Genomic DNA, 27,557 nt, shown 5'->3' with positions numbered 1-27,557 from the left:
TCCATCCTTAATGGTCTTAATGGTTTCTTTGCTGTTTTTCTGCATATCAAATACAATCTTGCCTCAGATTGTACTTGTACTCATATACTTGTACTCATGTACTTGCCTCAGATTGTACTTATACTCAGATTGTACTTGTACTTTTCCTGGTAAAACCAGTCCCCCAAATAGCCACATAGAATCCTTATTTCTTTCAATATTCTGTTCAAAAGTCACCTCACAAACCAGCTGACCCTGACAGAAAATACCTTATGTGACATAGGTTACCCTTCCATACTCTGTTGCCTTTTTCTTCATAGCAGATGTCATTATCTGACATAATCTAAAGCTTTTTAGAAATTTCTGTTTTTTTCCAACTCCAGAATATAAACTCCATGAGAGCAAGAACCTTATCTGTTTTGTTTCAGTTGCATGCCCAGTGCCTGTAACACCAATGCGTTAACAGGTGCTCGATAATTATTGTTGGATGAAGAAATGAAATACAGAGATGTTTTTATCTACAACAGTATTATATATTTGGGGGGTGGTATAGCAAGCGCTCATTGCTCTCCCCAAATACCACTTGTCAGTTGTTCAAGAAGTGCCACTGGAAAAAAGAGTAGCAGGGTTGCCAGAAAATCATTAGCACAAAGCTGGAAACATATTAATGTCCCCTCAAAAAGTGAACTTTTGACTTATTAAAAATATCATGAATTGGGCTCAAATTCTCTGAAAGTGTAGCTAGTGGAAACCAATATGTCATAGATAATCATTTTTTTTTCAGAACCATTTAAGAGTAAGTTGCAGAAAGAATGTCTCATCACTGCCAAATTCTTCAATGTACATAGCCCCCCAACCACAGACATTCTTCTACAAAACTACAATATAAATATCCAAGTCAGGAATTCACCATTGATAAAATATACCATCCAATCTACCAATTTCACTGAATTTTTGCCAAGTGTTTATTTTTCCTTTCTGGTCTAGGAGCCAATCTGGGATATTTATTGTACGTAATTGTCACATCTCTTAAATCTCTTCAATTTGGATCAGTTCTTCTGTTTTTCTCTGTCTCTCATAAGTTTAAGAGTTTTAAAGAATATAAACTTTTCATTTTGAAGGTTGCCTCTCACCCTGGGTTTATCCATTGTTTCCTTATGTCTAGACCATGCCGTGTATTGTTCTTTTCAGGAACATGACAGAAATGACACTGTAATCCCAGTGCATTTCATCAGGAGGTACATGATAGGACTCATTCTACAAATGGTGATGTTCACCATGATCACCTGCTCAACTTGGGGTCTTCCAGGTTCCTCTTCAATAAATTCACCATTTATTGAATTAAGTATTTTTCAGAAGATACTTCAAGACTAGGCTAATATCCTGCTTCACATCAAACACCTACTCATCAGCCTTAGTATCCATTGATGACTCCTGCCTAAATCAAACAACACTCTTGTCAAATGGTGACTTTCTATATCCATTAATCCTTATCAGTAGGTATTTCTACCATAAGGAAGAGCTGTTCCTCCCTATTTATTTACTCCATCATTTATCTGTATTAACATTAGCACGGATTCATGCCTTATTAGATAGGTTGTAATCAGTTACTAGGATCATTTATTTTATGTTCAGACTGTCCCAGATTTGGCCAGTGGGAGCCCTTTCCAGCTGGCTCTTCTGTCTTTTTGACATACTCCCATCATGCTTGGAGCATTTTCTTTCAAGAGGTTATGGGCTCACTCTGTACTTTCCCAGTGTCAGCCCTATAATCAGCCAGCTTGCTTTTCGTGGAGGATGCTATTTAGAAACCAAGATCTTCTGGCCACTTGATGTGCCTTTTGCTTTTGGCCTCTGAATGGAGAGAGCTATGGTATATATGTGTGCACACACATAAATATATATACATATAGTTTTTGAAAAATTATTTCATACTCATTGTTCATCCATCCTAAAGCCTCAAGGTTATTTACAGCTCACTTTCTTTCCATATTTGTAAATTCCTTCTCCAACAGTAAGAAACCTGGCTCCTATTTTACTCAGTGTTTTACTTATTAGCCCAATGGCCCTGTAATTAAGCAATCTTCCAGCCATGCTATTTCCTTGACCCTGTCATCTCTTTAGCACCTAACTTTTCCAAAGGAAAGAAGGGGTAAGGGATAGTCACACATTCTTAATAACATAGCTTCTCCAAGTATTCCAGCTGGAGAAAAAAATGCTAAGCGATAAAGAAGACTGGGGAAACACTGTGGGTTGCTAAAGGCAACTGCTCAGAACCTTGCTGGGGGTTTCTAGCAGTGGACTCCTCCCTCAGATCTCTGGTGGTTCAGGAACCAGCAGCCAGGTGTCTCCACTTTTGCCTCCTTGGCAGTAAGCGCTATAAAAAGCACTGTCCCAATTGCCTAGAAGCCTATTTTCTAAAATGAATAAGCTAGGAACACATACAAATTCAGCACATCAAATGCCATAGAGACAAATTCTTCTAAGTAGTTCTTCTTGTGCCTGCTTCTAATTTGGGTACAGCTGAGGCTCTTTGCCCTCCCTTAACAGCCATCAGCTGTTTGTACTGCTGCCGGAAAAAGAGAAGTTGTACTGGTGGACGTTCATTAACGAAGAGCTGTAAACATGTTAAAGTCCTGGGGAAAAGGCAGACTTTCATTTTTTAAATTTAAATCATAAATGGGTCCTGGGTTCTCTGAAAGAGCATCAGGTGGGAAACACAATGTAAATGATAGAGAACCACCAAACAAATATTTTTAGAGACTATATGGCAGGCATCTCAAGCCAAGGGAAAGGATATCCATCACCAAAACGTCTAATTGGTAAGGAACTGTGCTGTACCACCGTTTTAAGAACACTACACTAGGGGGACTGTACTGTCTGCTGACTACTGTAATCTCTATGCACAGTTGGAGAGCGCACTATAAACAATAACCCAAACAAACCTCCCTTGCCTGTTGGTGCTGCGAGTCCCCTGTTCCCAGTCATGACAATCAGAATAAACACAGTCCAGAAATGTCTCGCCCGGTTTCTCTTCTTATAGAGTGACAAAACAAACACCTATTCTATAAGAAAACGAATGTTACATGTTTGCTTCCAGGTGGGCAGTAGGAAGCCCATTGTTATACCCATCTTAACAGAATGGTTGTTAGACCAGCAGCATCAGCACCACCTGGTAACTTGTTAGAAATGCGTATTTTTGGGGCCGTACCCCAGATCGACTGGACCAGAAACTTTGTGGCAGGACCCATCGGTCTGAGTTTTAAAACTAAAGATTTGATAGCCACTGCCCTAGGTATTCCAGAGGTAGCTTTGGAAGGACCTCAATACCAAACCACCTTACACTTTGGCCTTAGGACAGGTAATCAGGGAGCTCACGGCAGTACTTCCAGCAAACGGCAGGGTCGTTTACGAGAGGCACATACATTTGCTAAATGTAACGCTCAGGAAGTTATTCCCGTACTCAAAGGGCGAGGGGTCGCTTCCCCTTTACCCCCACCTAGATTAAGTCGCCGATTGAGGTTGAATTTGAGACCCGACAGGGGTCGCTGCTGCCCATAAAGAGAGACCAAGGGAACATGGCAAGAGAATCCCAGGGGCTTTGACATCACACTAAGCTCCTCCTTGCACGCACACATTATACACACACACACACACACAAACATACAGACACACACACGGACCGCTTACTCCGCTCTGCCTGCTCGCTCCCACTGTCCCCAAGCCCGCCCCGCCCGCGGCAAGTGCGTGCCCAGGCGCAGCCACCGGCGAGATCAGGAGCGCAGCGCCCGCAGCCTGAGGGAACCGGCGCAGGGCAGCAGCGGCTGCAGCTGGATTCGCGCGCCCCAGCGCTCAGTGGCGGCGGCCGGGACACCCTCGGCAGCACCCCGCACCGCAGCACCCCAGACTACGAGCAACCGTGCCCGTCCCCGCCGGGGCTGGAGGGCGCAGGGCCGCCACCCTGCAAGTTCCTGGGCCCCCGGCCACCCTTATGAGAGAAGGCGAAGCCGGGCGAAGGAGCAGGACGCTCGGCAGCAGGACTCCTCCGCAAGCCCCGCGGGCCCTCTGTTCCCGCGCCCCCCGGGCGCCCAAGAAGCAAAATGCAACCACCGCGCTACAGCTGAGAGGGGAAGGGGCCAGAGCCATCCGCTCGCCCGGAATCCGGTCCCCGCGGCGGCTGCGCGTCCCGGCCGCGGCCCCTCCGCCCCGGGAGTGAGCAGCAGCAGGAGAAGAGGCAGCCGGCCCGGGGTTGGCCGGGGCTGGGGAGGAGGGACGGGACGGAGGGAGGGCGCGGGGGCGGGGAGGGGGCCCCGGCGGATAAAGATGGCAATGTCTCTCATCCAAGCGTGCTGCAGTCTGGCTCTCTCAACATGGCTGCTTTCCTTTTGTTTCGTGCATCTGCTCTGCCTGGACTTTACCGTGGCCGAGAAGGAGGAATGGTACACCGCCTTCGTGAACATCACCTACGCCGAGCCCGCGCCGGACCCCGGGGCTGGGGCGGCGGGCGGCGGCGGCGCGGAGCTGCACACGGAGAAGACGGAGTGCGGGCGCTACGGAGAGCACTCGCCCAAGCAGGACGCCCGCGGGGAGGTGGTCATGGCCAGCTCGGCCCACGACCGCCTGGCCTGCGACCCCAACACCAAGTTCGCCGCCCCGACCCACGGCAAGAACTGGATAGCCCTCATCCCCAAGGGCAACTGCACGTACAGGGATAAGATCCGGAACGCGTTCCTGCAGAACGCCTCAGCCGTGGTCATCTTCAACGTGGGCTCCAACACCAACGAGACCATCACCATGCCCCACGCGGGTGAGTGGCCCAGCGGGCGCGGGGGAGGGGAGACGGCGGGGACGGAGGTGCCTAAAGGGATCCAGCGCCTGCCTCCAGGCTCCTTCTGGGAAGTCCGTGCGGCGCGGAAGACGTGTCTGGGTTCCCTGGACCGATTAAGTTTTGCTCCGCGTCACTTGGGGGGTTTACAAAGAGGAGAAGATTGACTGTATTGGGTAGGGGAGAGGCTGCCGGAGAGCTTGGCATAGCGCCGCTTGGACAGGGGTTCAACGTGGCGGGCTAACTTTTCCGAGGGGGACCTGGAAGGTGGGGTTTGGAGGGTAGGGCACAGATACTGTTCTTGGTTAGTGACCGGCCCAGCACCTGTTTGGAACCAGTAGATCTGATACCACAGCACTGCTCTTGGGTCTGTGCATCAGGTATACCCTGATGCAGGCGCTATATCAGGAGAGGGGTAGGGTTACCTGCTGGCAGCTCACCACCGCGAACTTGCACTTGAGGTTTCATCTCTTCGTGGGAGAGTTTCCCCTTTTGGGTTTACGTACTTCATTAATCATATTAAAAGTACTATGCTCTGCCAGGCTGTCATCCAGAGAAACTGACAGGTGGCCACGATGGTAAATAATAACAATCCTCAACAAGCCAAGAAGAGTGTGATGGCCCTAAAGTTATAACTACTTTTCTAATTATTGCATTATCCTTTGCCTGATTGGGAGGTTAAATATGCTGAAGGTTTTCTTTCTGGCTAGAATGAAGGGATTTCAGACTAGAGAGAATAAGCTTTTGTTAATGATCGCAGGTACCAGGACTAGAAATGCATTACTGTCCCAAAACTCAATACCGCATATGCCTGACATAAGTGATGTTTCCCTGGTGGTAGGAACACCCTCCCCCCAAAAAAGCCATCCCCAGGCTTGTTAACATAAGTCCATAAGCCACTAGTTTTAGCAAGCTAGCCTCCTTATGTCAGGGCTTGCTGCTTGTATTTGTGTGCCTGAGAAGTGGGCCCTCCTTCCCCAGAGGGGTTTCTGGGCCGAGACTGTGGCATCCAGTGCCCGGAAGGAGGGGAGAAAATGACAGATGCATTTTCTGAGTGGAGTCTCCTAATCAAAAGCATTATTTTCTTTAAAAACCAAATTTGAATAAATAGTTACGCTGCTGAAATGGAACACCAAGCTCTGGCTACATTTGTAGGGGTGTTCTCTTTGGGGACAAGTTTCCATTCCGAGAGCTCATGTCACCTATTAGTGAAATATTCAATTGGTTTGCCTCCAGTAATCAACACCAGCTGTTTTAGTCAGGGAAATTTGTCAACCTTAACACAAACAGGTGGGGAGGGGAAATGTTCCAGACTTCTAAAACACAGGCCAGAAAAATACAGTGTGTTAATTAATGAAGAGGAGGAGAGGCAGTTACTTAGAAAAGTTACAATACAGCACTTTCAGAATATTCGATATATTTTCTTGAGCTCGACAGTTTTCTAAGGGAAAAGATTGTACTCTCACCTTGAGTCTTAAGAGCACTACTGAAACTTTGATATTCAAGGATGTTAAGGACTATGGAAAGCACTTTAAGTCATGTAAAGTATCTTTAGATAAACATGTTACTTAATATTTAAAACCTCAGTGGAGGAGGGGTGAAGGAAGCTTTTTTGTTTTTGTTGTTCTTTAAACTCCAAGATTGTTAGCTGACTTTGTGAGATTCTTTAATTGTTTCTCTGTGCATTTGCATGAAATCTTGAACTCAACTTCTTTGAACATAAAGTAAGAGGCATCATTTGTTCCTGTCTAAAAAGGTTCTCTAGAACTGCCAACACATTGGATCAATTAATGGCTTGCTTAATTTTAAAGAAAACACTAAGCAGATTTCCCACACAAATGATGCTTGATTAAGATAGTGGGAGTGGAAGGTTTAGTAATACTGTAGTTTGAACGTTAAAGGCAAAAAAAAAATTGGAAATTGTCTATTATCTAATTGTTCTGTTTCCGAAAATGTATTCATGCTGTATCTGCCAATGGCCAGGAAACTCCATATTATCTTCTGACATTTTGCCACATTAGGAGACTCTGTGTTCACTTCAGTCAGGGGCTAGCATTGATTTCTGCTAGAGTGTCATTATGAGCAGATACATGACAGGGTAGCATGGTAAACCCTTGACTATACTCTGAAATTCTTCTGCCTAAATCTCAAACACTGCCAGCTCTTATCTGGCTGTCAGTGTCTTCCATGTAGTCCAGATCTTGAAAGCTTTACTTTTCCTAGTTAAATTTGAGGTCAGATTTCTGAATTCAGTTTGAGAAACTGCACATTTTAGATGCTAATCAAATATTTTTATTTTGTGAACTTGGGATACCATACCAGAAAATCTGCATATTTGTGAACTTTTAAATTCAGTTTTTAAAAAGTTTAAAAACTGCAAAAGCTGATGATATATCTATCACCTTTCCTCTAGATCCTTTATTTTTGGAACTGATAGATTTCAGGTGAGGAGAAGGTCTGTATTTAGTGTTATGCAACCTGTCGTTTAACATCTATGCATTTGTGTATCTTGAAATTCAATTAAATAGAAATTGTTTTGTCCTTTTCATATACGTTTTCTGTTTTTTTCTTTTCCTGCTTAAATAATTTTGATTTTCTGCCACTTATGTAACTATAACTTCTCATTCAAAAAGACACCACTTCTCCTGGGATAGACCAGTAGTTTTGCTTTATAACAAGTCACTTTCCCCTCCCCCAGTATAACAGCTTTACTGAAATATAAACATACTCTGCAGTTCACTCATTTAAAGTATACATTTCAATGGCTTTTAGTGTATTGACTGAGTTGTGCAGCCATCATCACTATCTAGTTCTAATAAGAAACTCTTGTACTTCCCCAATATTCCCCAACTCCTAGTCACTCCCCATTATTCCCCAACTCCCAGCCCTAGGCTAATCTACATTCTGTCTTCATGTATTTAAATGCCTCTTTTGTACCTTTCATATAAATGGAATCATATAATATGTGGACTTCTGTGATTGGCCTCTTTGATTTAGCATAATCTTTCTAAGGTTCATCAAGGTTGTAGCATGCGTCAGTACTTAAACCCTTTTTATTGCCAAATAATATTTCGTTGTATGGATATATCACATTTTGTGTATTTATTCATCAACTGATGGAAAATTACGTTGTTTCTACCTTTTAATTGTTATGAAAAATAGTGCTATGAACATTCATGTACAAGTTTTTGTATGGACATTTCTCTTGATTATATACCTAGGAGTAGAACTTCTGAGTCATATGGCAACTCTATGATTTAATCTTTTGAGGACCTTCTAGACTGTTTTCCAAAACAACTGCATCATTTTGCATTCCCACCAGCAGTGTTTGAGGGTTCCAATTTCTCCACAGCCTCATCAACATTTGTTGCTATCTTTTTTAGTTTGCCCATTCAAGTGGATGTGAAGTGGTATCTTCATTTTGTTTTAAATTTTCATTTCCCTGATGACTAATTGTTACTTTTTAACAGTCTTGTTTTTTTCTGCTTTTCATTTTATTCCCTTTCCCGTTAACGCCCACCATTATTTATTCTTTTCCAGACTTTCAACTCATACACTTTTATGCTAGGGAAGAGAGAGAGTGATTAATAGAGAAAATCTGCCTCTCTCACTCTTTTTTTAAGTCTATGGACCAGAGATTTATATGTCCCCTATTAAGGGACATAAGGCTATATCTTTAGTGCAAGAGCACCAAGAAGGCCATAGCAAAAAGCTATAGAGAAATGCATCTTCCAAGTAGTAAAAGCCCCAGAAGTGAACTTTCAGGTATAGGCAAAGGCAGTGAGACTCAAATTACCTCCTCAAAGCTGGTCTGATGCCTTCCTGTGAAGCTTCTTTCGGTGTACCCTAAGGAAAATGATGATATCAGAAATTTCTAGAGGCAGTTTAGGGCACTAATTAAATAGGAGTGTAGCCTCTAGAGCCAACCACTTGGATTTGTGTCCTGGTGGCACTACTTTCTCACTGTGTATCTTTGTGCAAGTTAACCTCCCAGGTCTTGGGTTTCCTCCTTTGTGAAGTGGAGGATAACACCGTACCTCGATTGCTTGTTATGTGAATTAGATGGATTAATGCATGTACAGTGTTTAAATCTGTAGCTGGCACAAAGCAGTCAAAAAATGTTAGCCCTTCTAAGCATTGGACTCAGTGACACACAACGACATGCAGGAGCTACACACTGGATCATCATACCTCTGAGGCTCACTGAGTTCCTGGCAGCCTTGGGAAAGAACTCCTTATTTACCCTTTCATACTGAAGAGGCCAGAGCAGTGGTGCCAATTTGTTTGTGGCTCAGCTAATTGAAACACGGTGTTCCAGTTCCCTTTGATGAACATTTAAGATTCTCCTATTGCATTTGTACTTTCTTTTGGCTTAAATTGAAATCTCATCGTAGCAAGGGCATGCATGATAAACGTGGTAGTCTGCGTATGCAGGCTGTTTGAGACTGAGTTGTGATGTTGAGGAAATGGTATGTTTTCTTTTTTTCTTTTTTAAAGAGTGTGTTTGATATCTTTCTGTTTGTCTATTGCTAGTACATAATCAACAGGAAATTAAACATCTAGCTGTCTAGGAAGAACTTTTGTGAGACTAGGTCCCTAAGAGCAACTTGGAGATGGAGGAGGGGAAGAAATGGTTGCAGTAACTCTGGAGAACATGCTAGGCCCTTGGAAAGGAGGAGCCTAGGATGGAGTATATCTGTGTATTCTAGACTTCTCCAAGGTTGGAGGCAAAATGTAGTAGATCTACTGAGGCTCTTCCTCCATAGGTGGGTGCTCAGAGTTCAATGTATGGATTCATGCTACCTTTATGGCTGTTACTTTGATTGCTGAAGTCTACCTATGCCTTAAACTCTGTAAAGGACCTAGCTGCTTTAATTTAATAAAGTTTTCTTTTTTCTTCAGGACTCATTTTTCTAGAATATTTATGTGTACTTTTGCTTTACATTTTCCTTTAAGTGATAAGATTAGCTCTTTTTTTTTTTTTTTTTTAGCATGCTGGGTAATAATAACATTGACCAAATAGTGCTTACTCTGTGCCAGGCATGTTCTAAGCACTTTATATGTAAATAAATTTAATTCTTACAACAACACTGTGAAATAGGTACCCTTACTGTCTCCGTTTGATAGACGAGGAAACTGAGGCAAACTGTCTAACTTGGTCATGCAGACAGTAAGTGGTAGATCTCGGCTTGCAACCCAGGCGGTCTGTCTGCTGGTCTGTGCTTAGAGCTACAGCTCTGTATACCCTCTCAGCTTGAAAGGGTATTCTGAAGGCTAGATGTGGGCAGTGATTACTTAATCATAGATATAGGAAGCGATCTAAGGCTGATTTCCTCTTTCAGAGTATGTTAACAGATGCATCGTTGACTTGCATGAATGCATCTCTATTACGTAATGGGAGAATGGGACCTTATGTTTGGGCCTTTTCTCTTCCAGACCTCCCTCTGATTCACCATTTGACTTTGAGTCAGTCACTTTTTCTCTTCTCACCCTCAGTTTTCTTATTTATAAAGTACAAGGTTTGGTTTAGTTGATCTCTAAGAGGTACTTCAGCTCTAAAATTTATTCTTTATATATTTAAAACTTAGAATACTTCTAGTAAAATTCCCAATTTCTGGCTTCTTGATCAGAAAACCCAGTAACTGGGGCCTGCATTTCCCCGTGGAAAGAGTACCTGGAGCTGAGCAGTGGCTGGCTGTTCCCATGTGCCCTCCAGTTGGTCCAAGTCTCCATCACTTTTTACCATCTGGCTCTTGGCCTGCCGTGTTCATTTATATTTCCTACCTCAACCCCAAGGTCACAGTGTTTGGGACTCCATCTTTATGTAGCCAAACTTGGGGTAGTGAGGAGAAGTTACGGAAACAGACTTGGTTCAGCACAGGAAAAACAAATTCATAAGAATAGAAGTGTTTAGAAATGGAAGAGGTTTTCTTGACAGGGTAAGCTTTCTCTGGCATTCAGGTTGAAACTGAGTGGGAACATTGTGGAATTGCTGATCCCAGGATTTAAGGATGGACTTCCAGTGGGTGATAGCTTTAAGGGCCTTCCCAAGCATTGAGAGTATGTGATTCTCTATCACTTAGATATTTAAGAAACATGTTTTTTAAGAGCCTCAGTTCCCACTTCATTTTTCTCATAAGATACATGCAGTCTGGCTATCATTTATGCTTGGTCTTGATCTTCCATGCCAAAATAATCTCACCTTCTCACTTAGTATGCGTGTGTGTGTGTGTGTATGTATTTATTTTGCACTAAACTGTAACTCTTCACCTGTCTACTAGCAGAAATTCCAATAGCCAGGAATTCTAGACTTTGTTATTAAAAGCCATAATTCATCAAAGTGTTAAATAACATTCTTGGCAGTGTAGCTTAAGATGACCCGGGCAAGAAACTGTATGACTTGTTTATACATTTTAGGTCATAGAAGTACATATCTAGAGGATTGGGAAGGAAACTTACCTTCTGTCTTCTAATCTTTAATAAGAATTCAATCATCATCTCTCCTAGTGGCTGTGTCTTAAAAATCTCCTGGCTTCTCAAGAAGGAAGTAATTTTATAACCATGAAATCTGGAAAGGCCAGAAAGAACCTGGAGCTTCTTATTTATAGCTCATTCTTTCCGTTTTCAGAAAACAGTGATTGTGCCTCTGATATGAAGTTAATTTGTTTAGAAAACCAGTCTCAACTTTTGAAAAGTTAACCATTATTGTTGCTTAACCATTATTGTTGCATTTCTGGACATTAAGCATAGCATATAAAGAATTTAATATTTTGATAGCCCTGAAAGTCTTCAGTTTATCCCTAGAAGAAATATTTCATCTTTTATATACTGTAAGGAGCATTTTACTCATTGCTGAGAGATTGAAGTGATGTTAGTGTTGTGTATTTGATAATGTAATTTGTCAGATGCTAAATTTAAATTGAAATTCAAATCCTATGCAGATTATCTTAGTTCTTGAGGGTTTTGGTGGTAATATAAAACCCAGAGAAACAAGGCAGCGTTGTGCTGTGTAATTCTTCTACTAAGTTGCAATTTACAATCGTTCTATTAAATAGAAACCTTGTCTACAGGTATAATATGACCTTTACTCTTGTTTTAAACTTTGAGGTATTCATTGCTAGGCTGTTTAATGTATGGTAGGATAAATGTGCTTTGTATATTGAAGCCAAAATATTAATGACCATGGTTAGATCTAGGTCTCAGTTTTCTATAATAAAAGAGGAAAATTAAATTTATTTTACCATTTCACATTTGTGGTTATAAATTGCTTTCTATAAGTAGTCTTCACTTTTTTACTTCACCCATTCCATAATATATAGTGGTATTTAGAAAAAGATTTTCACTAAAAGTAAGCGTCGTTTGTCAGAGAATTTAAGCTTATGCATTGGCATGTTAGGTATTTTCATATTCAATTTGTGAACATATATTTCATAATAGAGATTTAAAAAAATATTTTAGAAATAATTCTGTATTAAATGTTTGGTTTGTTCATGTGTTTTCTAGGCAGACAAATATGAGTACATATATTAGGTAAGAAGGATTATCAGGAAATGTTTTGTTTCTTAACCATTTCTGTCTGGAATCTCTATTATAAATGGCTTTTTATGGGCAGAGTCCACTTACACACTATTGAAAATGCAAAGATTGGAGGTTTTTTGGAGGGATTGTCAGGAGGCATACAAATGCTTGTTTCCCCCTTTTTCTCTTTTCTGTTCCTCACTATCTACAGCAAATATTCATCTGGACCATTCTGTAGCCATGCACTGATGAAACCCACATCAGAAATGTAACTCCAAATGACCCAAAGAATAGTGGATGAGGAAAGATGTTTTCCGCTTCATTTATCAGGAAGATGCATGGAATGTTCTTCCTCCCAGAAATCCATAGAGCTGGCTGCCTCTTCAGTTCTCTTTACTAATGTGATCTTATCAGGAAGGCACTCCCAGGCTACTCTTCCCTAAACTAGTGGCAGCCTTCTCCTGCTGGTCCCCAGCACACCCCTGCTGCATGTTACCCACCATTAACATGTTTATTGTCTTCTCCCACCACAATGTAAGGGCCAGGTGAGGTGTCAGAGCCCTGGCATCAGAAAGTAGTAGACTTGTGGGGAGTAAGAATAATTTACTGACAACAGTATAGGTTTGAAAGAAAAGTTTTATTAGATAGAAAATACACTGCATAAGCAGCAGAAGAGTGCAGTGGGGCGCCTCAGCAAGAGAGGGCTGAGCACACCACAGTGGATTTTTCCTTCGGGGTATTCATGGACCTTAAAGCAGGAGCTGAAGGGTAATTTGGTCCATATTAGCCATGTAGGTCCTGACAAATATCGCAGCACTATTCACAATAGCAAAGACTTGGAACCAACCCAAATATCCATCAGTGATAGACTGGATTAAGAAAATGTGGCACATACACACCGTGGAATACTATGCAGCCATAAAAAAGGATGAGTTCTTGTCCTTTGTAGGGACATGGATGAAGCTGGAAACCATCATTCTGAGAAAACCAAACACCACATGTTCTCACTCATAGGTGGGAATTGAACAATGAGAACACTTGGACATAGGGTGGGGAACACCACACACCAGGGCCTGTTGTGGGGTTGGGTGGGGGGGAGGGATAGCATTAAGAGATATACCTAATGTAAATGATGAGTTAATGGGTGCAACACACCAACATGGCACATGTATACATATGTAACAAACCACGTTGTGCACATGTACCCTAGAACTTAAAGTATAATAAAAAAAATAAAATGATTACATTTGTAGACATTTGGTGCCTTGATGTCAGCAAGGGTTGCACAATGAGGTTCTATATGCATGCATTCCAGAGATGTATAGAAATTCTAGTTACTTATAAATTTTTTGGAAGGAAACCTGGAACCAGATGCTGGCTTTACATAATAGAGAACTCTAATTACTTCTGAATTCCTTAGATAAGGAGTTTTGTCTCTGGATGGACTGCTTGATGGTTACCAGGTGATCTTTGCTCTTCTCAGTAAGCTCCACAAGAGTGGGGCATTTAGACAATATTTTTGGTCCACAGTTAAGTTCCCCAAGCCTAGAGCAGTCCCTGGCACGCAGAAAGTGCTCAGTACCTATTGCTAAATAACCTGGAACCTGGGAAGATGGACTATGTTAATATGTTCATCTCTAATTTCATAAAAATATTCTATGCCATTAAATATTTTTTCTTAGCATTTGACTCATAAAGTGGGGGAAGTTCTAATTTGATTCTCCCATTACAAATGTTTATTCATCTTTTAGCGTGTGGCATGAAGTGGGTGCCTGGTTTCTGTTCTTGGTCTAAGGGGAAAAAGGCATACTAGTAATGAGCAGAAGGACATAGAGTGTCAAAAAGGTTTGTAACCAAATACAATTCTGTGCATGTGTTTACTGTCCTGCAGCTTTAAATATGTATTAATAAAACGTTTTTCTTATTTTAAATGAAATACATATGCTATATAGAAACATTTGAAAATATAGAACATTTAAAAAGAGATAGAACCATCCACACTCTAATATTTTTTCATTACATTTACTTTTATCAACTGGGTAATATATTGCCGGTGTGTTTTTATGGCTTTTAAAAATTTAATCATACATTTTGAAATTTCCTTGGTTCTTCCAAGATATTTGTGTGATGTTTCCACTTTTCTCTTACATAAACAGTGCTGCAGTAAACATTCACATATAGCTAAACATGAGTGCATATCCATGAATACTTCCTTAGGTCAAGTTCCAGAGTATGGGATTAATCAAAGGCTATTCATGTGTAGCTGTAGAGCAGTTATCGTTTCTTTTATAATAGCCCATATGATGAAGTCTTCAGATGTTTGCTTACTCAGGAGCATGGTGCTCCTTTGAAGGAGAAAAGACATCTGTTGGATATTGGCAGTGCTGCTGCTGTGGGGTCCTGTCACAGCTTTTTAGCATTACTTTGCTCCAAGCTACACTATTTTGGCAGCTGAGGCAAGACACCGAAGGTGGCGAATCAGGAGAAATGAAGTGTCAGAGATAGAATCATCATGATTACTGATGGTGAAACTCCACCTCCTCCCTTACACTCCTCTGTGTCTGGGGGATGCTGAATGCAAATTGAACCAGCAGTTAGGAAACTCGGGTTTCAGTTGTGGCTCTCTCTCAAATTGGCTTTTCGGTTGGCAAGTCACTTCCCTCCTCTGGGGCTCATTTTCTTTCATTTGAAAATGGTGAGCAGGAGGCGCCTGGAGGGGAACTTGGTTGAGATCAGTGATCTCCACCCTGACTGCATATTGGGATCACCTGGGGGAGTTTAAAAGTTAGGGCTGCCCAGATCCCACCTGCAGAGATTCTGATGTAAATGGTCTGTTGCAGGGAGGGGACTCCCCATATGTTTCTAGAGTGTGCTTAGGTCTGACAGCCACTATGCGGGATGAATCTGAAATCTCCCTCAAGTTCTTATACCACGTGGTTCTTTATTAATTATTTAAGGAAATGATGTTTTTCCTTTGAAGGCATCAAAATCCTACGTGAATAAAATTTTAATTTTTTAAAAATTTCCCGAGAACTATAAGGATTGAAATTATGAGGGCAGGGACAGTGTTGCTTAAATCATGAATTAGTGATTCACTGATAATAACGGTTTTGGTGACCAGCAAGAAGGCAAACACATGGCAAACGCAGCAAGTGCAGGAAAGCACACAAACTTCTGTAAAATAGTCAAGAAGAATACGATAATGAGTCAGAAGTGATTAGACCTTGTAATTTGATTGGGTGAAATTTCATCTATATGCTAAATGTTGATTATTATACGAGCAGTTCTCCAAGCTTAAAAGGTAGAGACACCGTGCTGTTTTTACCAAGTAGGAAGTACCCTCTTCTGCTCATTGTGGTTATTACTACCCAGTTTGGGAGGCAGAATAGGGTAGTGGTGAAAAAGAAGATTCTGGTCCATGGTTGACCTGGTTCTGAGCCCTGATACAGTCACTTGTCTAGGGAGACAGAAAGCAGCATATGGTTGAGATAGCAATCTGAAGTCATTCCCTTGGTGAGGATGAGCTTCCACTGTTCTAGGAAGAACTGCAAGTCCTGCTGGGCAGAGAGGGTCTGGGAGCTCAGGAAGCAAGTGTTTAGGCTTTGGAGTCCTCGTCTGTAAAGTGAGCCTCCTATGCTGTCCATCATAGATGTTGTGTGTGACCTCTTACATTACATAATACAGTAAAGGGGTGACTCTGAGCATGTAATACATGAAAACTGTAATTATTGTCCACAGAAACACACTTTGAATCTGATCACATCTTATCACCATTGTTGTCACCAACTGAGTCCAAGCTATCATGAGCTCTTGCCTGGACTGCCACTGTCACCTCTAGCTGGTATTCAGCTTCCCTTCCTGCCCCCTGCCATCTGCTGCCCATAGAGCAAACAGAATGAACTTTTGAAAATACAAATCAAAGGCAATCACTCCTCTGCTCAAATCTTCCAGGGATTCCCCATCATACTTGGAACCAAGTTAAAGTTCTTGCCATTGTCCTCAGGGCCCTCCTCCGTGGTTTGGCCTCTGCTTCCTATCCAGTCCCTTTCCTACCCCACTTCCCTCACTTACTACTTCCCAGCCCATCATGTCTTCTTGCTGGTCCTCAAATGCTCTCAGCCCAGGACCTTTGGAACCTCTTTTTCCAGATTTTAAAAAAATAGTTATCATTTAAATATCCCTTTATGCTTTTCGAATGATTGCCAAACAAGAAAGTCTAGTAGCCATTCATCTATTTCTCTCATATTTAACCAACTCATTATTTTTTAAGTTCAGTTTGCTATTATGCCACTTGTACTCCAAGAGAAATATCTTCCAGCAAAGTACAATTTGGCAGCGTTTTAGAATCATAGGGTTTTATTGCTCAAGTGAGCAGGAAGAGTACCCAGTCACCACCCTCAATTTTTTCAGATTCTCCTATCAGTCTTATTTACATCAGTCACCTTTTCCCATCATCAGTCACCCTTTCCCGTCATCATCGCCCTTTGCCCCCTTTGTCAGTTTTCTCTGGCCACTGTGAAAATATTTCATCTGCTGTTCATTCTCTCTTCTCTTATTCTCCCTTATCTTATCACTACTTGAAATTTCTATATAATTTCATTTGTGAATTTGTTCCACTATTGTCTGTCTCCCACATGGGAATATAAACTCCATGAGGGCTTGGTTCTTGTCTTCTTAACGGCTGTATTTATAGAGCCTGGCGTAGAAAAGGCATCCATTGCATAGCTATTGAAAATATGAATGAATGATACAATATGTACCATCCATAATTCTCAGATGTACTGCTCACTTAAGGAATTAAGTAATGAATTTTTATTATATACACTTTTTCTGCCTTATATTGAAGGTATGGAAGGCAATATTTAATTTGAATGCTTAAAAACTTGATTCTATATCTTGTGCTTAGCAGAGCTATTCTTGCTGGGACTGTGGTAAGAGATTCATCTACTCGCTAACCTGACTTTAACCCCTTATAAGGTACCTCCTGTTAGGCCCGTAGCAGCTGCTGAGAATAGAGAAGTAGGAAAAGGGTGGTGCCCTGGGCCCTAAATCCTTGGGCTTCTGTTTAGGGATGGTGGGAGGTCTGGAGCAGGAAGCCAGTCGTTATTTTTCTGAGATCTTCTATTATCACGCCAGTGTTTCTAAAGAGGCCTGGATGCCTACCTGTGAGTATTTACAAGCAAATCCTTTGCTTAGGAGGAGCTTTCTTTTGGATGTCAGCAGGGGGACTTTCTATAGATAACAGAATGGATATGTCCTTTGGAGTCAGCTGTTATCAAATACAGAAAGTAATCTGAGAAAAGTAGTTGAGCATAGTGCTGCCTGGATGATCTTACTGGGATATGGGCATGTGGTAGACCAGATGCCTCAGGGGGCCCTGACTGGGCTAGAAGGAATTGTATAGTTTGATGGTAAATCCTACCTGTCTAGATGTGTTGTATGAATCTGTCTCTGTGTATATGGACTGCTTCATTCCAGAAGAATGAAGAATTTAAAATCAGTGGGCCAGAAACAGGATGTCAGAATTCCTCTAAATGAAGGAAATAGCAAACGGCAAATGACCAGTGAAGTAGGTCGGGTTGTGACCTTTTGAGCAATGAGAGAACTATGAGAGAAATCTCAAGTTTTCTCCTTAAACCATAATGTCATTAGTTAAAAGTAGCATTAGCCTTTTGTTATAGTAATTGAAGTGTGCTCCAAAATGAATTTAATCTCCTGTGTATATGGCTGGGTGCGGTGCCTCATGTCTGTACTCCTTGCACTTTGAGAGGCCTAGACGAGCAGATCACCTGAGGTCAGGAGTTTGAGACCAGCCTGGCCAACAAGGCAAAACCCTGTTTCTACTAAAAATACAAAAATTAGCTGGGCATGGTGGTGGGTACCTGTAGTCCCAGCTACCCGGGAGGCTGAGGCAGGAGAATCACTTGAACCCAGGAGTCGGAGGTTGTAGTGAGCCGAGATCGAGCCACTGTACTCCAGCCTGGGCGACAGAGTGAGACTCTGTCTCAAAAATCAATCAATCAATCAATCAATCAATCAAACAAACAGAAAAACACATATCTCAAACTTTAGCCCATGACTGGTGGTTTGATTTAGCAACTGAAATGGGGCATCACTTTGCAAAGGAATGGTGACCCTGAAATAGGCCATTACCTTGCCTGGCCAGTTTGGTAACCACCATATTGCTTAAAAGGAATGTTTTGTCATGCAGGTAGGCTGATTGGGCCTGACTGGGGCCCAGTGTTTTTGAGCATTTTTCTACTGCCATATATGACAGCCTCAGTCCCAAATTCCATTCATCATTTTTGAGGAAAGGTAAAGCAGACATACTACCCTTCCGTTAATAGCAGGCAGTTTGAATAGATACCATCTCAACACCATGTAGTAGGTCTTCCAGGAGGGTACAGTGTTTGCAGTTATTTGAAGTGCTCCAGCCTCAGAAAAACCTGAGAGAGAAGGACCCCAGGAACATTCAAAACCTATGTTCAATTGCCAAGGTCATAGGGCAGCAGCCTCAAATGCAGGTGGGTATGACCTAACTTTCTCCAACTGCCAGTGACTGTTGTCTAAGCAGCCTACCAATTGTCAAAGTCAGACCATGCCTCAGTATTCATGAGTTTGGGGCCATGTAACGGGTCTGATGCTAGCTCCCCAGGAAGCAGAGCTTGTGTGGCTCTGATAAGAGCCTTAAGTGAGATGACCAAATGATACTGGGGGAGGGGAGGGGGCTGTCAGCCACTGTGAGGGACAGATTGGCAATTCTAAATAGCCATTGAGCTCTGCATCTCACACAGTGTATTTTCTCTTCTCTTGGGAGAACACACTATGAGGAAAAAGTTTTTCATTTTTTGAATAAGCCAAGGCATTCTTTCTACAAATCACCTTTCCAGTTCCAGACTTACTTATTAAATTCATCACCTTATTCACTAGAGGAACTCAGCAAATCTTTGTTGGATGGAATAAGTAATAGAAGGAAGAGAATTGCCATTTGTTCTGAACACACAGACTCTAGGCACTGCGTTAGGTGTCTTCGATACTTCACTTGCTTCACAGACCCTGTAACCCCAAAGTTACAGATGGTTAAAAGCAAAACTGGGATTTTAATCCAGAGCTATTTCTTACATAGTCATGCATTGCTTAATGATGTGGACATATTCTGAGAAATGTATCATCAGGCAATTTTATTGTTGTATGAACATTGTAGAGTGTTCTAGATGGTATAAATGATGTACAACAGACTATACCGTATACATTTGTTCTAGATGATACAAATCTAGATGGTACAGTCTGTTGCACATCTAGGATGTAGGTTATAGCCTATTTCTTTTAGGCTAAACACCTGTACAGCATGTTTCTACACTGAATACTGTGGACATTTATACCACATATATAAACATGTCTAAACATAGAAGAATTATAGTAAAAATAGGGCCTAATACACTGTCTGGAAACATTGTTTCCCACAAAAATTGATAATTTGCCATTGTTGTTAGATATATATTTGTAGCAATGCAATTCTTTGTGTTGCACAAGAAACAATTCTTTGTGTTGCACAAGAAACACTTCTTAGTGTAAGTTATAAATTATTATGGATTTAATTATTCCACAAGTCAAGCCTTGCCACCTATGGATATGGTAATCTCTTTTGTACATATATATTTTTTTATTATACTTTAAGTTCTGGGATACATGTGCAGAACATGCAGGTTTGTTACATAGGTATACACGTGCCATGGTGGTTTGCTGCACCCAGCAACCCATCATCTAATTAGGTATTTCTCCTAATGTTATCCCTCCCCTCCCCTAGTCCCCCCACCCCCTGACAGGCCCCGGTGTGTGATGTTCCCCTTCCTGTGTCCATGTGTTCTCATCCTTCAGCTCCCACTTATGAGTAAGAACATGCGATGTTTGGTTTTCTGTTCCTGTGTTAGTTTGCCGAGAATAATGGTTTCCAGCTTCATCCATATTCCTGCAAAGGACATGAACTCATCATTTTTTTTGGCTGCATACTATCTATTTCATGGTATGTATGTGCCACATTTTCTTTATCCAGTCTATCATTGATAGACATGTGGGTTGGTTCCAAGTCTTTGCTACTGTGAATAGTGCTGAAATAAACATATGTGTGCATGTGTCTTTATAGTGAAATGATTTATAATCCTTTGGGTATATACCCAGTAATGGGATTGCTGAGTCAAATGGTATTTCTAGTTCTAGATTCTTGAGGAATTGCTATACTGTCTTCCACAATGGTTGAACTAATTTACACTCCCACCAACAGTGTAAAAACGTTCCTGTTTCTCCACATCCTCTCCAGCATCTGTTGTTTCTTGACTTTTTAATGATTGCCATTCTAACTGGAATGAGATGGTATCTCATTGTGGTTTTGATTTGCATTCCTCTAATGACCAGTGATGATGAGCTTTTTTTCATATGTTTCTTGGTCGCATAAATGTCTTCTTTTGAGAAGTGTCTGTTCATATCCTTTGCCCACTTTTTGATGGGGTTGTTTGTTGTTTTCTTGTACATTTGTTTAAGTTCCCTGTAGATTCTGGATATTAGCCCTTTGTCATATGGATAGATTGCAAAAATTTTCTCCCATTTTGTAGGTTGCCCATTCACTCTGATGATAGTTTCTTTTACTGTGCAGAAACTCTTTAGTATAATTAGATTCCATTTGTCAATTTTGGCTTTTGTTGCCATTGCTTTTGGTGTTTTAGTCATGAAGTCTTTGCCCATGCCTATGTCCTGAATAGTATTGCCTAGGATTTCTTCTAGGGTTTTTATGGTTTTAGGTCTTACGTTAAAGTCTTTAATCCATCTTGAGTTAATTTTTGTATAAAGTTTAAGGAAGGGGTCCAGTTTCAGTTTTCTGCATATGGCTAGCCAGTTTTCCAAAACCCATTTGTTAAATAGGGAATCCTGTCCCTATTGCGTGTTTTTGTCAGATTTGTCAAAGATCAGATGGTTGTTGATGTGTGGTATTATTTCTGAGGCCTCTGTTCTGATCCATTGGTCTATATATCTGTTTTGGTACCCGTACCATGCTGTTTTGGTTACTGTAGCCTTGTAGTATAGTTTGAGGTCGGGTAAAATGATGCCTCCAGCTTTGTTCTTTTTGCTTAGGATTGTCTTGGCTATACAGGCTCTTTTTTGGTTCCATATGAAATTTAAAGTAGTTTTTTATTTTAATTCTATGAAGAAAGTCAGTGGTAGTTTGATGGGGATAGCTTTGAATCAATAAATTACTTTTGGCAGTATGGCCAATTTCACGATATTCTTCCTATCCATGAGCATGGAATGTTTTTCCATTTGTTTGTGTCCTCTCTTATTTCCTTGAGTGGTGGTTTGTAGTTCTCCTTGAAGAGGTCCTTCACATCCCTTGTAAGTTGTATTCCTAGGTATTTTATTCTCTTTGTAGCAATTGTGAATGGGAGTTTATTCATGATTTGGCTCTCTGTTTGTGTATTATTGGTGTATAGGAATGCTTGTGATTTTTGCATATTGATTTTGTATCCTGAGATTTTGATGAAGTTGTTTATCAGCTTAAGGAGATTTTGGGCTGAGATGATGGGGTTTTCTAAACATACAATCATGTAGTCTGCAAACGGAGACAATTTGACTTCCTGTCTTCCTGTTTGAATACACTTTATTTCTTTTCTTGCCTGATTGCTCTAGCCAGAACTTCCAATACTATGTTTAATAGGAGTGGTGAGAAAAGGCATCTTTGTCTTGTGCCGGTTTTCAAAGGGAATTCTTCCAGCTTTTGCCCATTCAGCATGATTTTGGCTGTGAGTTTGTCATAAATAGCTCTTGCTATTTTGAGATATGTTCCATCAATATCTAGTTTATTGAGTGTTTTTATCATGAAGAGGTGTTGAATTGTATCGAAGGCCTTTTGTGCATCTTGTGAGATAATTATGTGGTTTTGTCATTGGTTCTGTTTATGTGATGGATTACACTTATTGATTTGCTTATGTTGAACCAGTCTTGCATCCCAGGGATGAAGCTGACTTGATCGTGGTGTGTAAGCTTTTTGATGTCCTGCTGGATTTGGTTTGCTAGTATTTTATTGAGGATTTTTGCATGGATGTTCATCAGGGATATTGGCCTGAAAATTTCTTTTTTTGTTGTGTCTCTGCCAGGTTTCGATATCAGGATGATCATAAAATGCATTAGGAAGGAGTCCTTCTTTTTCTATTTCTTACAATAGTTTCAGAAGAAATGGTACCGGCTCTTGGTAGAATTCGGCTATGAATTTGGCTGTGAATCCGTCTGGTCCTGGGATTTTTTTGGTTGGTAGGCCATTAATTACTGCCTCAATTTCCGAACTTGTTATTGGTCTATTCAGGGATTCGACTTCTTCCTGATTTAGTCTTGGGAGGGTGTATGTGGCCAGGAATTTATTCATTTATTCTAGATTTTCTAGTTTATTTGCATAGAGGTGGTTATAGTATTCTCTGATGATAGTTTGTATTTCTGTGGGATCAGTGGTGATATCCTCCTTGTCATTTTTGTGTCCATTTGATACTTCTCTCTTTTCTTTTTTATTAGTCTGGCTAGCGGTCTATCTACTTTGTTAATCTTTTCAAAAAACCAGCTCCTGGATTCATCAGTTTTTTTGAAGAGTTTTTCATGTCTCTATCTCCTTCAGTTCTGCTCTGATTTTAGTTATTTCTTGACTTCTGCTAGCTTTTGAATTTGTTTGCTGTTGCTTCTGTAATTCTTTTAATTGTGATTTTAGGGTGTCGATGTTAGATCTTTCCTGCTTTCTCCTGTGGGCATTTAGTGCTATAATTTTCCCTCAAAACATGGCTTTATCTGTGCCCTGGAGATTCTGATACTTGTGTTTTTGTTCTTTTTGGTTTTGAAGAAGTTATTTGTTTCTGCCTATTTACCCAGTAGTCATTCAGGAGCAGGTTGTTCAGTTTCGATGTAGTTATGCAGTTTTGAGTGAATTTCTTCATCCTGAGTTCTAATTTGATTGCACTGTGGTCTGAGAGACAGTTTATTATGGTTTCTGTTCTTTTGCAGAGAAGAATGTATATTCTGTTGATTTGGGGTGGAGAGTTCTGTAGATGTCTGTTAGGTCTGCTTGGTCCAGAGCTGAGTTCAAGTTCTGAATATTCTTGTTAATTTTCTGTCTCGTTGATCTGTCTAATATTGACAGTGGCATGTTGAAGTCTCCCACTATTATTGTGTGGGAGTCTAAGTCTCTTTGTATGTCTCCAAGAACTTGCTTTATGAATCTGGGTGCTCCTGTAATGGGTGCGTATATATTTAGGATAGTTAGCCCTTCTTGTTGCATTGATCCCTTTACCATTATGTAATGCCCTTCTTTGTCTTTTTTGATCTTTGTTGGTTTAAGATCTGTTTTATTGAAGACTAGGATTGCAACCCCTGCTTTTTTTTTTTTTAACTTTCCATTTGCTAAATATTCCTCCCTCCCTTTATTTTGAGCCTCTGTGTGTCTTCGCACATGAGATGGGTCTCCTTAATACAGCACACCGATGGGTCTTGACAAATTGACAGAAGTAGGCTCAGAAGTGGGGTAATAACAAACTCCTCCAAGCTAAAGGAACATGTTCTAACCCAATGCAAGGAAGCTAAGAACCTTGAAAAAAGGTAAGAGGAATTGCTGACTAGAATAACCAGTTTAGAGAAGAACATAAATGACTTGATGAAGCTGAAAAATACAGCACGAGAACTTCGTGAAACATACTCAAGTATCAATAGCCAAATAGATCAAGCGGAAGAAAGGATATCAGAAATTGAAGATCAGCTTAATGAAATAAAGCGTGAAGACAAGATTAGAGAAAAAAGAATGAAAACGAATGAACAAAGCCTCCAAGAAATATGGGACTGTATGAAAAGACCAAAACTACCTTTGATTGGTGTAGCTGAAAGTGACGGGGAGAATGAAACCAAGTTGGAAAACACACTTCCGGATACCATCCAGGAGAACTTCCCCAACCTAGCAAGACAGGCCAACATTCAAATTCGGGAAATACAGAGAACACCACAAAGATACTCCTCAAGAAGAGCAACCCCAAGACACATAATCATCAGATTTACCAAGGTTGAAATGAAGGAAAAAATATTAAGGGCAGCCAGAGAGAAGATTGGGTTACCCACAAAGTGAAGCCCATCAGACAAACACCAGCTCTCTCTGCAGAAACCCTGCAACCAGAAGAGAGTGGGGGCCAATATTCAACATTCTTAAAGAAAAGAATTTTCAACCCAGAATTTCTTACCAGCCAAACTAAGCTTCATAAACAAAGGAGAAAATAACATCCTTTACAGACAAGCAAATGCTGAGAGATTTTGTCACCACTAGGCCTGCATTACAAGAGGTCCTGAAAGAAGCACTAAATATGGAAAGGAAAAACTGGTACCAGCCACTGCAAAAACATACCAAATTGTAAAGACCATCGATATTATGAAGAAACTGCATCAATTAATGGGCAAAATAACCAGCTAACATCATAACGACAGGATCAAATTCACACATAACAATATTAACCTTAAATGTAAATGGCTAAATGCCCCAATTAAAAGACACAGACTGGCAAATTGGATAAAGACTCTTCTGTATATTATAGTCCTCATCTGTATATTTTGGCTTAAAGAATAGTTATAGTTTTCATAGCATAATTTATTCTTCTTAGTCAAAAATGATGATGTTCTCAGAGAATTTAGACAGTCACTTGCCTGCCAATGCTATTAAAGGGGTCTATGCAAATTTTTATACCACTAAATGTTAATTTTAGTTTTATAAATAAATCAGTTCTTTTGCATTTCTCCTACTGTCATCATCCTAAATTTGCAGACTATTAGCACTTGCAAACCAATACCAAATTCCATTTTACAAAAAAATGTTATTTTAAGGTCAAAATAAAAACACGACACTCTTACTATTATTACAAGAATTTAAAATATGTCCATATACAGGTATGTAAAGTGTATATTTTGTTTAGAATTTTAATTGGCCTCGGATGATGCCCGATTCATATAACCCCAGAACAGTTTTACTTACTCATTAAACTGCTACAGCCTTGATTTTAAATAACATTTTCTTTAATTGCATTTGTGGTTCCTCATGCTCAGGAATTCGTTTGTCTATTTTTAGTGTTCCCTTTTGTTGCGATTTTAACATAAATCCTAGTACTTTCACTTGTAAGATTCTTATTAGAAAGCTTTAGTATTCCTTTTTTCCTCTGAACACAAGTGTGGATCTCCCCAGTTGCAAGTAAGCCAAGAAGGCCCTCGCAATGCAAGCTTATACATTATGGTTAATGGATTTATAATCTTTTTCCTGCCTGTATCATCGAAATTATCCAGATAATACTTACTTTTTAATTAACCACAAAATAAAACGAGACTTTTACTGAAGGGAAAGATTTTAGAGCTAACCAAGTTTAGCCACTTTATTGGTTAAAAATAATGAATTAATTGTTTATTTTACCAATGAAAAACATGAAGCCCTAAAAGTTTATTGCCTTAGTCAAGGTTATCCCAGCAGGTGAACAATACAGTTGGGAGGAAAACTCACTTAGCTGTTCTATGTGAAAGATATACAGACCATTCCTCAGGATCAATGGTTCTCAACCTTGGCACTGTTGACATTTTTTGTCCTGATAATTCATTGTTGCCCTGTACATCATTCAGCTGTGAAGGCTGTGTAATTCCTGGTCTGTCCTTACTCTTAGGACATGGCTCTTCAGATGATTTACCAGATAACCCCCTCCTAGATGGGTCCTCAACAGCAGGTTTTGTCCTGTAGTACACTCAGATTGCCGAAATCACTGATTACCTTTTTAGTCTCTTAATAGCTGCCTTCTGATTGAGTTCAAGACATCTTGCCCTGATAATGAGTAGGAGTTGCAGGCGAGAAAATATAATTTATTTTCTTTACCTTTTTTAGGTTACTAGTTGAGACATTTTCCTGAAACAGAAGCCAAATTAACAAAAGATAAACAAATGGAAATTTATTAACACCTGCTGTACCCATCACTTGGAAGAAGCCTCAGTGAAAAACTGTTGGGCCAAGCAAGATGGTTCATGCCTGTAATTCCAGCATTATGGGAGGCCAAGGTGGCAGGATGGCTTGAGGTCAGGAGTTTGAGACTATCCTGGTCAACATAGCAAGACCCCTTCCTCATAAAAAAAAAAATTAAAAATTAGGTGTGGTGGCATGGACCTGTAGTCCCAAGCTACATGGGAAGATCGCTTGAGCCCAGGAGCTTTAGGCTGCAGTGAACCACGATCACTCCACTTCGCTCCAGTTTGGGTGACACAGTGAGACCCTATCTAAAACAAAAACAAACAAAAAACTCTCTCAAGGCAGTGGCTTAGGGGCCTTGCTTTAAAAATATTTTAAGAAAGAGCCGTGAATCCTGTGTAGTTACAAAACAAACAGGAGAGCAGTTCTCTTCCTTTAAAGGGTGGGAAAATGTGGGAAGATAGTAGAATCTGTTCCCAGATTCCTCTCGGGTCTGCTGGTGCCTTCTCTGGGCCCATAAGCAAGTGCTGTCTCCAGTAAGGAAGGATTGATGTCCTGCCATTAGGAGGCAGACAGAGGCTGAGGCGGTGTTCCCCTGCATTTTCAGTGTCTTTGACATAACAGTCCTAAATATTTTGGGGTGAAATATTTTGTTTCCTTCAGAGCCATCAGATGCCTCAAGAAGAAATTGCCTGCAGATTGTTCTTACTACTCTCTGGTTCCCTGTTGTCCTGGTCCTTGGTCTCTCATATCCTGGCAACTTTGATAGCCCTGAACTCCAATTTGTTTCTCCCCAGATCAGTAAGACTTCAGCAAGCCAGAGGCTACTGCTTTCTGTTTGGGCACTATGTTTGGAGACCTAAATTGGCAAAGAAACAGAGGTAAATACAGGATTCACTTTACTGTATTTTCTTTCTTTCTCGAATCTTGGCCCCTCATGTACTTGTTTTCTTAATTGTTATCACTATCTTAAATAGATGTTTGTTAGATTTTTAAATATTCACATTTTATTGTAGTTACTGGGAGGATTATTCTGATATATGCTGCTCCATCATAGGTGGAAGAGGAAATCAGCCTGTTTTTGCTTATGAAGTTCTCTGTTCTTAGGATTGCCTTAGGATTGCCTTAGGATCTGCCATATACTGTCTTCCCTTCAAGGCCCATCTTAAATTTTACCTCTTTTCTAAAGAATTTCCTTATGATCCCATCTAAGGGATGGGATATAACCTTTTC

General features: G+C 40.6%; 1 protein-coding gene across 6 annotated transcripts in view; it reads left to right on the top strand.

The window, feature by feature from the left end:
• The first annotated feature begins 3,620 nt into the window (after positions 1-3,620).
• RNF150 (ring finger protein 150) overlaps positions 3,621-27,557 on the top strand; it is a 274,984-nt gene continuing 251,047 nt past the window's right edge. For 2 of the 6 annotated variants that reach the window (XM_063603912.1, XM_034959170.4), the window contains exon 1: positions 3,623-4,786. In XM_063603912.1, the coding sequence (XP_063459982.1) occupies positions 4,303-4,786 (484 nt within the window). In that variant the 5' untranslated portion in view covers positions 3,623-4,302. Of the gene's footprint in view, positions 4,787-27,557 lie in introns of all 6 variants that reach the window. The other 4 variants (XM_034959169.4, XM_034959168.4, XM_003820690.8 and 1 more) reach the window with 4 other exon arrangements.

This window comes from Pan paniscus, chromosome 3 (assembly GCF_029289425.2).
Source record: "Pan paniscus chromosome 3, NHGRI_mPanPan1-v2.0_pri, whole genome shotgun sequence".
NCBI classification, from domain to species: Eukaryota; Metazoa; Chordata; class Mammalia; order Primates; family Hominidae; genus Pan; species Pan paniscus.
Note: the sequence above shows the minus strand (reverse complement) of the source record. Positions and strands in the feature narration are given on the sequence as shown.